Source organism: Bos grunniens, chromosome 18, assembly GCF_055505025.1.
Source record: "Bos grunniens cultivar Pamir isolate PY7600 chromosome 18, Bosgru_T2T1.0, whole genome shotgun sequence".
In the NCBI taxonomy this organism is placed as follows: domain Eukaryota; kingdom Metazoa; phylum Chordata; class Mammalia; order Artiodactyla; family Bovidae; genus Bos; species Bos grunniens.
In genome coordinates this window covers 34737540-34750912 of record NC_141182.1, presented here as the reverse complement: position 1 = coordinate 34750912, position 13373 = coordinate 34737540, and the positions used below count along the sequence as shown (strand labels likewise).

The window sequence follows — 13373 nt, the reverse complement described above, 5'->3', positions numbered from 1 at the left end:
TTCTGCCCCCGGGTGTCATGGCCAAACAAGATTCCTGGGTCTGTTTCCTGGGTGGTTGTCTCTGGCCTGCTCCCTCCTGAGGGGCTGGAAAGCTGCTAAGGTGGTGTGACTGTGGAAGACTTCCGAGACTCCCTGGCTGGAGAAGGAAGCAGCTGGTTTGTTAAGGCTGGGGTGAGGAAGGCACAGGGCCTCCCCAGTGGCTCAGTGGTAATGAATCTGCCTGCAATGCAGGAGCTACAGGAGATGCCAGTTTGATGCCAAATGATTCCTGGGTGGGGAAGATCCCCTGGAGGAGAGCATGGCAACCCACTCCAGTATTCTTGCCTGGAGAATCCCATGAACAGAGGAGCCTGGCGGGCTACAGTTTACAGGGTCACAAAGGTTGAACACGACTGAAGTGACAGCACACACACATGCACAAGGAAGGCACACTCAGGTGGACTTGACTCCGTGTGGCTCCCCACCTCCTGGCGGAGGCTGGGTTGCTAGGCAGGAAGTGGTGAGGGGACAGGGAGGGCCATTCTTCTCCCCACTGCGTGGCCACGCCAGAGGATTCCATGCTCGGCATTGCCTAATATAGGAGCAGGTCCCTGGGGCCCTCCTTGCCTGGAATGAGAGGCCTTGCATTCTTGTATAAATGTGTACATCTTTGCTGATAGCTGGAGGTGTGTATCTCCCCACCGCCCGCACCTGGGAAGGGGAGACTTCTGGGCACAGGTGCCTGCTTGGATTTACCATTGTGGTTTCAGGAGTGAGCATTCCCATTCAACAATGGCAGATGGGGGACAAAGTACTTACCTGGGGCCCCATGGGCAGAAATGGCTGAGTGGGGACTGGGAGCCCAGAGGCAGGCAGGGGCAAGGCTGGGGACGGTTTCTGAGAAGGTTCCAGGCTGGGATCCAGATATTTATATATTAGTCAATTTTTTCAGGGCTCCTGGGAGCCCTCAGAACTTGGTTAGAACTCTGCGGTTGTTCAATAGCAGGTGGAGGTTTGAAAGCCGTTCCTCAGGTGTGTGATCCCCGTGACTAACCCATATGCCCCCCAGGGCAGCTCAAAGCTGCAGTCCCACTCCCAGTCTCAGTGTACTTCACCAAGGCAAAGGCGGGCATGGTTTTCTCAGAACAGGTGAAGGTGCTGAGACCTGAAGAAGATTCCAGACCTCCTGAGCTCTGTCACTGGCTGTGTGACCCTGGGCAAGTCATTCGACTTCTCTGTGCTCCAGTGAGTGACATGGGCACGGTGCCCTTTTCAGAATGGAATGGGTGGAATAATGATGGTATCTGCTTACAGTAGTGCCAGGCACATAGCTGGAGACCCCTCTCATGTGGTCTTAATACACGTGAGACCCTTTCAACATTCCCACGCTGCACTGCTCCAGGCTGGGGTGCCCAAGTGACCTGGAGGCAGGAACTCAGCTTGTGATGGACAAAGTTGGGGTCAGCTGAGGGTCCTGATCCAGCCTTCTAGCCTAAGAGAAATTAACCAGATACGCAATGGGAAGGACTCCAGGGAAACCACAGGAGAGATCGGAGACCAAGATCCCTGACCTTTCCCACCCTCTTCCCACCACTCCACACACTCAGGCCCCAGGAGCTTCTAGGCTACACCAGTGGGGGAAGGGCCTCCCGTCAGCCCTGCAACTCCCTCAAGGTCACCTGAACTGGCTCAAACTCCTCTCTCCTCTCAAAGGCACGAGGCGGTCCATTGTCCCAGCCCTGTCTGTGTCCAGGGGCTAGTGTGAGCACCTAGGGAGCTTCAGGGGTTCTCATGGGCTGCTGTCCTCCTACGCCTGCCCACTGGTCACACTGGTGGGTGGTCTGGAGCTCCGAATATCTGGGTCAGGTCATGCACCACTCCCCTATCCTGCACATGGCACCTCCAGCTCCTTATCTTAGTTCCACAAGTCAGTTGGGAGCTGCCAGGGCCAGGCAAGGACCAGGTCATTAATTACTGGGTCCCTGAGTCTTGCCCCAGAGGGCCTCCGAGTCTGATGGAAGAGATAGCTAATAACAAGCTGGTGCCCTCCTCGTGTTGATAGAGATAGCACCATCTCTGTGGCATAGGGGCATGGGTAGGGGCGAAGTATCAGCATGGGAGAGCCCCAAACAAACCTGGGAGCCCAGGGAAGCTTTCCTGGGAGCAGGGACTATTTGAGCTGAGCGCTGAAGCCTGAGCAGGTGATCAGCAGACAGATGAAGGAGTGAGAAGGGCATTCCAGGAAAAAGGAACAGCGTGGACCAAGGCGGAGCTGCAGACACTGGTGCATAAGGGGGAGAAGTGGGAGCAAGTCTGGAGCCATGGGAAAAGGGTCATGTCCAAATCCAGGGGGCTGAGAAGTATCCACTGAGCTGTGTAGGGGTGGGACAAGCACCAGGTCGAAGATCTCCCCACCTCCTGGGGTTGGCGGTCATGGATGCCGAGCAGCCTCCAACTTTTCAAAGTCAATGAGTAACTTGAGGGGCTGGGCAGGGTCAGGCCTGCTGCTGTGGACCCAGGGGTGTTTTCCACTCCTGAGCAAGCGTGGCTGGCCCGCCTACCTGCTCAAGTGTCCGCCCTGCCCTGTTCCACCCAGTTTGGCCTGGCCAGCACTCCTGTAGAAAGACTCCTCTCACCTGGCAGCTGGACCAAGGGAAGCCAGCCTCGGGCATCAGTGGGTGAGGGCCTGGGAGCTGGGACCTGGGACCTGGGTTGGTGGCAGGGCTGAGGCAGGGGTTGGTGGCAGGGGAGGGAGAAACATGCCTTGTCGTCCAGGGAAAACTTCCCGGGAGTGATTGGTGTGGCTGTCTGCGCTCTGCGTGCCCAGCACTGTGCTGAGTGCTGGAAAACACTGAGGTGAGGGCAGGGGTCCTGTCCTGTGAGGGCTCCATGTCTGCAGGATAACAGTGGGAGTTAGAACAGTCTTGGAAACCCTGAACCCTGAGTCCTCTGTTTCAGGAAGAATTCTCCGGTGGTCAAATCCTCTGTGACCTTGGTCAGCTCTTGCCCTTCAGGCCTTGCCTACAATATGAGGCGACCACAGGAGGTGGCCCTCAGTGTCATCAGGGTCTTTTTAGCTTCAAACCTTGGTGATTCAGGGAGACTGCTGGGAAATGAGTACTTTGGGATCCACGAGCTGGGGAGGCTATGGTGGGAAGGAGACAGAAGTCTGGAGGTGAAGCTCCCTGTGGAGATCCTTGTGGGCACAAGAACCAAGAGATGCAGTGCAGCTGGGCCTGGGGGTCTTGGTGGGCCTGGCCAAGGAGCCAGACACTGCGCTGCAGGCGATGGGGAGCCACAGGCCCCTCAAAGCAGAGGAAGAGGAGGCCAGTCGGTTGTGAAGCCAGGCTATGTGTTTGCAGTAGGCTCAGGCCAGGGAGGGAGGGGGTGGGAGGGTGGTGGGCAGCGTCCAAGTGGTGGGGGAGGGGCTGCTCTGAGAACTGCTGGGGCAGCACAAGACAGGGCACAGGCGGCCTGACTGCCTGCCCCCTAGTCCAGCTGAAGGAGGAGGGGCCATTGTACCCCATGGGGCCTGGGGAAGCTGTGGCCTGGGACTCAGTGGGAATGGGTGAGGAACACTTTCTAGAGGGAGGGTTATGGGAGGGACCCTCTGTGCACCAACCTGGGCTGGATCCTTACAGGCCCATCCTGACCATGGTCGCTGCCTGGCTCTGGCTACTTTGCTTCTTAGTCCCCCAGGTGAGTCAGGCCCTCTCCTTGCCCTCAGATCCTGGCCTTGGGGGTTGCACTTTCACCCCCTACTCCATCTGGACCAGTTGCACTGACTATGTATGGTAGTGTCTGGGGGATGTGGCTCTAGGCCTGTCATGGGGTTAGGAGGTTAAAGGCCAGGGGCGGAGGGATAACGTATGACCAGGCCCAGGGAAGGGGTAGAAATTCCCCTTCTTTGTTGGGTCGTAGCACCCATGGGAGGAAGGTACAGTTTGGTGACGTGTTGAGAATCCCTCCACAGGCTCTCCCTAGAGCCCAGCCTGCAGAGCTGTATGTCGAAGTCCCGGAAAACTATGGTGGAAATTTCCCTTTGTACTTGACGAAGGTGAGTCTGAGAGCTGACTGGGTAGGCTGCCCTCCCCCAGGTCCTGCTTCCTCTACCTCCAGCCTCCCTTTCTCTTCACTGCTCTGGCTTTCTAGAGAATATGTGGTATAGTGTGAATGGCTAGTAAGATTTTCATCTCAGAAGAAAGTAGAGCTTTAAATGGAAGGAGGGGGACTTCTCTGGCGGTCCAGTAGTTAGGACCAGTGCTGTCACTGCCGGGGCCCCAGGTTCAATCCCTGATCAAGGAGCTAAAAATCCCAGAGGCTGCACGGCATGGCCCCCAAATTTTAAAACATAATAATTAATTAGTTAATTAAAGGATGAAGTGATGGAGGAGGGGTTTCAAGCTTCAGGAAGTAAGGCAGAGAGTACAAGGGAGCACCCAACACAGGCGGAAGAGCTTTGGCTTTGAATGTCCATCCTGTTCCTTACTTGGCTTTGTGACCTCAGGCAAGCACAAGCCCTCTCTGAGCCTCAGTTTCCCCATATTAAAAAACGGGGCTATTGGGTGGAAGGGGCATCCCCCAGACTCGCCCCCAGCTCCCTTCACCTCTGTTCTTCCCCCACCAGCTGCTGTTGCCCCGTGAGGAGACTGAGGGCCAGATTGTGGTGTCAGGAGATGCAGGAGTGGCAGGGGAGGGCCTCTTTGCTGTGGACCCAGAATCTGGCTTCCTGCTGGTGACCAGGGCCCTGGACCGGGAGGAACAGGCAGAATACCAGCTACAGGTACGGCTGGGCCGGGGGAGGGGGAAGTCGCCTGGGGAGGGCGGGGCTCTGACTACTCCTTCTTGTCAGGTCACCCTGGAGACCGAGGACAGACGTGTCCTGTGGGGCCCGCAGCCTGTGCGTGTGCGTGTGAAGGATGAGAATGACCAGGTGCCCCACTTCTCTCAGGCCACCTACAAAGTTCATCTGAGCCGGGGTACTAGGCCGGGTGAGTGCCCAAAGCAGTGAACTCACAGCAAGGTCAGAGAGAACCAATGGGAGAACAGAGAGGAAACAGATGGCCAGAGAGATGGCATAGGGACAGGGCAACAGGGTCCAAACTGCTCCCCTCCCATTTCTGTCTCATCTGTACCCCCCACCCAACTGAAGGTCCACAGGTGAGTTCCATCTACTCTAGGCCTCAGTTTACTCATCTGTGCAGTGGGGTGAAGAGTCATGGCGCACCTTCAGAGTCCTGATACGATGATGGGTATGGAAGGAAGAACCAGGGAGAGATAGGTGAAGCGTGGGAGGCTCTCCCTACGCCTTTGGCCCTAATGGTAAACTCTCTCCATACTCCCAGGTGTCCCCTTCTTCTTCCTGGAGGCTTCCGATGGGGATGAGCCAGGCACAACCAACTCGGATCTTCGGTTCCACATCCTGAACCAGGCCCCAGCCCAGCCTGCTTCAGATATGTTCCAGCTGGAGCCTCGGCTGGGCGCTCTGGCTCTGAGCCCTGAGGGTGAGCCTGAGCTCAATGTGAAAAGGGAGGGACAGGGAAAGCTGGGTTTCATCTGAGCTGTAGGATGGGTTTGCAGCTCAAGAGATAAAAGAGTATTGCAGCTGGAGAGGGTAGCAAGGCAAAATCATGTGTGGAGCCAGGACCATGCACGGAGAGTTAAGAAATGGTGTGCCTGGAAGCAGGGTTTCCCTGGTGGTTCAGTGGTAAAGAATCCACCTGCAATGCAGGAGGACCAGGTTTGATCCCTGGGTTGGGAAGATCCCCTGGAGGAGGGAATTGCAACTCACTCCAATACTCTTGCCTGGAGAATCTCACAGACAGAGGAGTCTGGTGGGCTACAGTCCATGGGGTCGCAAAGAGTTGGACACAACTGAGCAACTAAGCATGCACATGACTGGAAGTGCCTCAACCCTACATTTACAAACCTGGGCCTAAGAGGCAAGGGTAGGAGAGACCTGAGGGGCTGTGGGCCAGAACACTGCTGAGAGACCTTGGGACGGATGGCAAGAGAGACCCGAACCTGGGAGTTCAGACCAAAGAAACAAATTGGGAAGAGAAAAAGAAGCCAATCATACAACTCGCTCATTCACCCATCTACCACCCACCCACATATATAGTCCATCTACCCAGCCATCCATCCACAGGTCCAAATCCCCACCTATCTACCCTCCCAAGCCTCCATCCATCCATCTAGTCAACTGTCCATTTATCCAACCAGTCATTCATTCATCTACATATCCACCCATGTACCCCCTCATCCTGGCCATCCACGAATGCAGTACATCAACCATTCATTGTGTGGACAGATGTGCAAGTGATTCTGTAAACTGTCAAGTCCAGGTTAGGTGCTCACAATGGTGCTACAGGCTCCCTTGGCCAAGAGAATATTCTGAACACCTGCCATGTACCTGGCTTTGTTTGGTTCCTTGCTGAGAAGGATGCCCTGGCCCCCTGACCAGCTGACTGCCTTCCCCTTCTAGGGAGCACCAGCCTAGAAAAGGCTCTGGAGGGGTACTACCAGCTGTTGGTACAGGTCAAGGACATGGGTGACCAGGCCTCAGGCCACCAGGCCACAGCCACCATAGATGTCTCTATAGTGGAGAACACCTGGGTGCCCCTAGATCCTGTCCACCTGGCAGAGAATCTCCAAGTCCCATACCCACACCACATTGCCCAGGTGAGTAAATAGCTGTTACAGCTGAAATAACTCCATGGATGGTGCAGCTGGGCCTGAGTCTTGTGGAGACTGGGGTTTGGATCTGGGGCCCAACTTGACCTTGACTCCTGCTCCACCTCTAACTATGCTCCCCCCTCCTCCATCCCCATCAGCTTCCATGATGCAATGAGTGTTTAAAGGACCAGGCCCTGAGCTCTATGCTCTGACCTCACCCCAGGCTTCCTCACAGAACAGCTGCTACCTCCTTGCTGCCATGGGGATTGTCACCTAGGCCAGGAATGTCTCAGGCCTCCTCGAGGAATGCCCTGGGGTCAGGCTCAGTCCCAGAGGGCAGAGAATAAAACAATCTGGTCATTCAGACACTTTGGGCAGAATCCAGGCTTGAACCAAGGCAAGGCCACCACAGAGTTGCCACAACAACCGCCCTGAACAAAAGGACCCTACCTGGACTCCCGAAAGGACAGTCGCTTGCCTGGAGTCACGTGGCAGTTGGGGCGCAGGCTCCCTAAACCGTGAACAGCTGGAACATAAGGGATAACATGGGCTATTCCTGCCCCTCATCCTGGGGACCCTCATTCTGTGCCCCCCTCCCAGGTCCACTGGAATGGGGGGGATGTACATTATCACCTGGAGAGCCAGCCCCAGGGACCCTTTGATGTGGACACAGAGGGGAAACTCTATGTGACCCAGGAGCTGGACCGAGAAGCCCAGGCTGAGGTGAGATGAAGGGGGAGCCAGGACAGGCTGAGGGGTGTTTGGTCCCTGGTCAGGGGGCTTCTGGGGGTGTCACATCCTCCACAGGCACTGAGGCAGAAGAACTGGAGCGGTCCACCAGAAGAGAAGACCCTGGTCTTCACCTGGAGCCCTCCCACTGCCCACTACAGTACCTGCTCCAGGTGCGGGCTCAGAACACCCACAGCGAGGACTACGCAGAACCACTGGAGCTGCAGGTGGTGGTGACAGATGAGAATGACAATGCACCCATCTGCCCCCCACGAGGCCCCTCAGTCAGCATCCCGGAGCTCAGCCCCCCAGGTGGGCTATGGGCCCTGTTAGGGGGTTGGGTAGTGGTAAAGTCCCTGTGAACTATGCCATGTGACTCTCCTGTGCTATGGCCCCAGCCAGCCCCAGGCCCCTATGTCAACGTCTGACCCAACCCACACACATACACAAAGAAGAGTAGGGGGTAAGGCCTCCAGGCTTGGCTGTGGTCCCAGCCAAGTGGGTGTCATCTTCGCAGGCACCAAGGTGGCTAAGATTTTGGCAGAGGACGCAGATGCCCCCAGTTCCCCCAATTCCCATGTTGTGTATCAGCTACTGAGCCCTGAGCCTGAGGAGCCGGCAGAACTGAGAGCCTTCGAGCTGGACTCCACCTCGGGCAGCGTGACCCTGGGGGCTGCCCAGCTCCAAGCTGGCCAGAACATCCTGCTTCAGGTGCTGGCCATGGACCTAGGAGGAACAGATGGTGGTAAGTGCCCCAGTGGTGACCGGGGTTCCCTGACCCCTCGGCTCCCACCCTGGCCTCCCCAACATGCCCTCCTCTGTCTCAGGCCTCAGCAGCACCTGTGAAATACCAGTCACCATCACGGACATCAATGACCATGCCCCTGAGTTCACCACTTCCCAGGTAAGCGGGCACAGGGAAGGACCCCTTCAGAAGGCAGTAATGGTGGGCTCATGGTCCCTCGCCATCTCTCCAGATTGAGCCCGTGAGTCTCCCTGAGGATGCAGAGCCTGGGACTCTGGTGACCACACTCACGGCCACTGATGCTGACCTCGAGCCTGCCTTCCGCCTCATGGACTTTGCCATCGAGGCAGGGGATGAAGAGGGGACCTTCAGCCTGGACTGGGAGCCAGACTCCGCTCATGTCCAGCTGCGACTCCTCAAGGTAAGGGGCTAAGGCTGGAGAAGGGGTGCATATACACGCACACATTCATGCATGAGGGCGCCATGCCTTGGCCCACACAGTGACCCAGGTCCCTCTGGTTCCAGAACCTCAGCTATGAGGCAGCTCCGAGCCACAAGTTGGTGGTGGTGGTGCGGAACGTGGAAGAGCTGGTGGGGCCAGGCCCAGGCCCAGGAGCCACAGCCACTGTGACTGTGCTGGTGGAAAGGGTGGTGCCGCCTCCTCAGCTGGACCGGGAGAGCTATGAAGCCAGCGTGCCCATCAGCACCCCTGCCGGCTCCCTCCTGCTGACTGTCCAGCCCTCAGACCCCCTGAGCAGTCCCCTCAGGTGAGCAGGAGCCCAGCCCCTTACCCAGACTGGACCTCCTCTGTTCCTTGGGGATGACCCCCGGACCTCAGAGGGAACTCACATTATTTACAACCTGGAAATTTCCTCAAACCATTGGCTAATATGCAGGTTGTGACTCTTGGGGGCACCAGGGTAGCAGGGAGAAGGGGTGCTGGGACCCCTTGAGAGCTCAGATGATGCCTCCTCATTCCATCCTGTATACCCGGCCCTCTTCCTGCCACCCACCCAGACTGCAGCACTGGGTGCTGTTCCCAGGCCTCTGGCTCCATCTTGGCCTTTTGTGGGCTGTCCTGGGAATAGTGGAATTAAGTCTAGAGCCCCACAGGCTCTAGTGTGGTCCCTTTCTCAGCCTCAGTGTCTGTGGTTTAAGCCCTGCCCCGCCCCAAGTCCCTTAAGCTGGAGACAGATCATGGATGCTGCTGCTGCCTTCAAGTCACAGAGGGAATGTTGGACTCGAGCATGTCACATGGCCCTGGAGGTCTCTGGGCAAGACCCCATATGCGGTCACTGCCTCCCTGCCCATTTTCTTTGGGCCTCAGGTTCTCCCTGGTCAATGACTCCGAGGGCTGGCTCTGCATCAAGGAGATCTCTGGGGAGGTGCACACAGCCCGGCCCCTGCAGGGCGCCCAGCCTGGGGACATGTACACTGTGCTCATAGAGGCCCAGGATGCAGGTATGGCCAGCCTATGGTGGGGACCCCTGGGAGGGTGAGAGAGCCTCAGACAGACAGATGGGCAGGACCAAGCCTCCTCCCCAGGGCCCTTGCTGGCATCCACTCCGCCCCAGGCAGGAGGGAGGGACAAGGGGCTGGGTACAGTGTCCTTCTCTGAGAATGCCTGGCTTCTGCTCCACCACCATCCTCTTCGCCAGACACTTGTAATCCCCCAACCGCAGCCCTGGGGCGGTTTCGGGGGAGCCTCTTAGGGTGTCAGCTTTAGACACAAACTGGGAGCAGAGGGTTTGGGGCTGGGCGGGAGGTGAGGGGGCAGATAAGGGCCAGGGGTTCTCCCCGGGAGGCGTGCCAGGAGGTGAGCTTGGATGAGGTCAGGTGGGGAGGACTCCAAACACCATGTTGACGGGATGAAGAGCTGGCCCAGGGGCGGGATGTCAGGTTTCCGCTCTGAGCTGGGCTGTCCTGTGATGCAAGACAGACAGCAGGGGTGAGCTCATGTGTAGTCAGGGCATTTCTGCATTGTTGGGCCCTGGCTCCGGGGGCCGGGGTGGGGGTTGGGGTGAGGCAAGCTTTCCATCCAAAAAGGCACAGAAAGGCCTGGCAGGTGTTTGGATGGTGAAGGGGGTGAAGGGCATTGTGAGGAAGAGACTAGCGTGGAAATGCTGGGATAGAGAGGTGGAGGTGGAGGGGAAGGACGGGCACGAAAGGGGCTCAGCCGGGTGAGAAGATGGACTGTGGGGAAGGGGACCAGCCCAGGGACCCTGAATTCACCCCAGCCCCCACAAGGGGCCGAGCCACACCAATACTGCCTCCTCTGCAGATGAACCAACGCTGAGCACCTCTGCGACCCTTGTGATCCACTTCCTGAAGGCCCTTCCTGCCCCAACCCCGACGCTGGCTCCCGTGCCCTCCCGACACCTATGCACACCCCGCCAGGACCATGGGGTGGTTGTCAGTGGACCCAGGGAGGACCCTGACCAGGCTGGTGGACATGGTCCCTTCAGCTTTGCCCTTGGTCCCAACCCCACCGTGCAGCGGGATTGGCGACTCCGGGCTCTCAATGGTGTGTGCCGCGGAAAGCGGGGAGGCTGCGGCCAAGGCAGGGGCGGGGCTTTCGGGAGCGGGACACCCTCTCACCATGAGGGTGGGGCCGGGCCTGGGGGGAGCAGCCTGGTGACTCTGATGGCTGCTTATGGTCCCAACAGGGTCCCATGCCTACCTCACCTTGGGCCTGCATTGGGTGGAGCCTCGTGAACACGTAGTCCCCATAGCTGTCAGCCACAATGACCAGATATGGCAGATCCAGGTCCGAGGTGAGGCCGGGCTGGGTTGCGGCCAAGGTCAGGGGCATGCAGTTTCTGAGGGAGCCACTGGGATGTAGCGGGAGGGACTGGGCAACATGTCTGCAGGCTCATGTGGACAGCATATACCTGTGCACACCTGCACATGTGTGTCTGGGCACGCAGCCACATGCACAAAGGAGCTTGCATCCCACCCCCACACCCATGACACATACACAGGCACAGAAGCACACGTAATAGCCAACTGGGCTGGGCTAAAGGCGCTGAGAAGCTGGGAGCCCTCCCGCACCGCCCTGACCTTCCTCTGCCTGTCCTCAGTGATCGTGTGTCGTTGCAACGTGGAGGGGCAGTGCATGCGCAAGGTGGGCCGCATGAAGGGCATGCCCACGAAGCTGTCGGCAGTGGGCATTCTCGTGGGCACCCTGATAGCAATAGGTAACAGAGGCTGGGTTCCTGCGTTGGGGAGGGCAATGGTGGTCAGAGCCACTGCCTCCAGATAAACAGTGCCCCTGTTCCCATGGTGCCCCCCAGGGCTGAGAAGAAACCCCCCCAACTCTCAGAATCATTATGCTCTTGCCTCCTCTTTACCATAGTCCAGGTCATTCTCACTGATAACAGCACTGACTGTTACATTGTTACACCTTAACTGTGTATCAGCCAAGCACAGGTTTATTGAGTTGAATCCTCCCACAACCTTGTGATGCTGGCATTTCCCCACTTTTCCAGGTGAGGTAACTGATGCTCAGAGAGGTTAAGTAACTTGTTGGAGTTTACACAGCCAACGTGTGGCAGAGCTCACTCTTTCCAGCCGAATTCCTTTAGTTCAAGCCTCCCTTTCCAGCCCCTTTGTTTCTTTAGCCCCCTAAATTTTTTTTTTCCTGGCTGGTTTTCTTTACTGGTGCTAGGACATTGCTACAGTGTGCCTTCCTCTCAGAGGTCCATGGGGACAACTCACTGGCTCCCAGACAACCCCTTCTCTGTTCCCCAGAGAAGGGGACCTTGGAGGCTGGGGCATTCTGGGGCAGCCTCAAGGGGATGGGTACCTGGTGAGGGCCGGATGAGCCAGTCATGCTCCTTCAGGCACCAGAACCAGAGTCATTCCCAGTTCAGCCTCAGAGATGCTATCTAGGAAACTGCTTCCTCATTAAATCAATTCCAATAGCAAGGAGTCCCCAGGGATAGACAGGTCCTACTGCCCTTTCTGAGGGGTGATCTATCCTCTCTGGCTCCTCAGGCATCTTCCTCATCCTCATCTTCACCCACTTGACCCTGGCGAGGAAGAAGGACCTGGATCAGCCAGTAGACAGTGTGCCCCTGAAGGTGGCAGTTTAAATGGTCCAGGCAGCCCCTGCTGGGAACTTGGCATCTGGCTGCATCTGAATCCACTGGGAGACGGCCCAGCACTCCAGATCCACGAGGCCGAGACAAGGCAAGAAGCCCCTTCACTTGCCCTAGGAGGGAGGCAACATCCTCGGACATGTCTGTGGGGCCTGCACACTGACTCAAGTGCCCGTGGAACCACTTCAGACGGCTCATGTCTGTCCAATAATAAAGCCTCAGAGAACTGGCCATGAGTCCTCAGAGACCATGTGCCCATGCCAAGCGTCCATTTGCGTGTGCATCATCCAAGTCCACCTGCCCCTTCATCCCTTCCCCATCTCCTGCTGCACAGAAAGGGTCTCAGGGCTTGAGGAACGAGCCTGGGGTCCCATGTAGGGAAAGACGTGAGATCTTGAGGCTGGAGACAAATGGGTCATTTCTCTGGGCATTTGGAGACCACTGGCTGCAGACTCTGGATGGGTTAACTGTCCAGGCAATGGTTGAGGAGGGTGTCCTTGAGAGTGACATGGACTCACAGGTGCTCTTGGAAGGCAACTTGTGAGTGCATGTCCTGTACTCATGTGTGAGTTACACTCGCGTCCCTATGTGTGAATCACCTGCATGCAGGGGTGGGCAGAGGTCCCAAAGTCTCAGGAGGGGTCTGGGTAGGAATGGTGAGGGCCCCATGCTGCTGGAAAGGAGAGGTGAGGCTGGGGATGGGTCTCTCTGCCCCCAAGGCATCTTTGAGTTTTACACTCAGGCTGATGAGGAGTCTGCAAAAAGTCAGAGAATTACTCAGATGGACACCACTGGGGTGGAATAGGAACCCTCGTGGCTCACCTTGCCCCTGCCCCAGGTGAGAACCCTTTCCCCCTGGCCTGAGATTAAGCCACGGCCTGGTGCTAAGCCCTGACCCCATCTCCAGACTGACCTCTCGTCCCTGACCCTTTGACTGACCCCAGACACATAATGATCCCCCATGCCTTCATCCCAACGGTCTCTGGGATGGGACTTGTTGTCCCAGGCACCCTGAGCTGATGATGGTAAATCACAGGGAAAGGAGAAAAACAATCTCAGTGGGGCCCAGGCCCTATTTTTAGGAGATAATCTCCTAACTCCTGGCAGATTCTGTGGGATGGAGGCCAAGTACAGCCAAGAGATAT

General features: G+C 57.3%; 1 protein-coding gene across 8 annotated transcripts; it reads left to right on the top strand.

Annotated features, from left to right (window-relative positions):
• The first annotated feature begins 2596 nt into the window (after positions 1 to 2596).
• On the top strand, positions 2597 to 12497 carry CDH16 (cadherin 16). 8 transcript variants are annotated; one of them, XM_086349571.1, is made up of 19 exons: positions 2597 to 2653; positions 2755 to 2835; positions 3621 to 3678; positions 3953 to 4036; positions 4607 to 4762; positions 4832 to 4970; positions 5325 to 5483; positions 6464 to 6660; positions 7255 to 7377; positions 7545 to 7695; positions 7901 to 8128; positions 8211 to 8287; positions 8361 to 8549; positions 8654 to 8895; positions 9456 to 9589; positions 10410 to 10652; positions 10795 to 10902; positions 11209 to 11325; positions 12125 to 12497. In XM_086349571.1, exons 3-19 carry the CDS (start codon positions 3634 to 3636, stop codon positions 12220 to 12222), a joined length of 2490 nt encoding a protein of 829 aa, XP_086205697.1. In that variant the 5' UTR covers positions 2597 to 2653; positions 2755 to 2835; positions 3621 to 3633; the 3' UTR covers positions 12223 to 12497. The 8 variants fall into 8 exon arrangements, with proteins under 8 accessions (XP_086205697.1, XP_086205696.1, XP_086205695.1 ...); XM_086349570.1 differs by having other exon boundaries at positions 2597 to 2657; XM_086349569.1 differs by lacking the exon at positions 2755 to 2835.
• Positions 12498 to 13373: the final 876 nt, after the last annotated feature.

Coding starts and splice junctions, on each gene's coding strand:
- CDH16 (XM_086349569.1), top strand. CDS start 3,634: ATGGTCGCTGCCTGGCTCTGGCTACTTTGCTTCTTAGTCCCCCAG. Junction 3,679..3,952: donor TTTGCTTCTTAGTCCCCCAG/GTGAGTCAGGCC, acceptor ATCCCTCCACAG/GCTCTCCCTAGAGCCCAGCC. Junction 8,550..8,653: donor TCCAGCTGCGACTCCTCAAG/GTAAGGGGCTAA, acceptor CTCTGGTTCCAG/AACCTCAGCTATGAGGCAGC.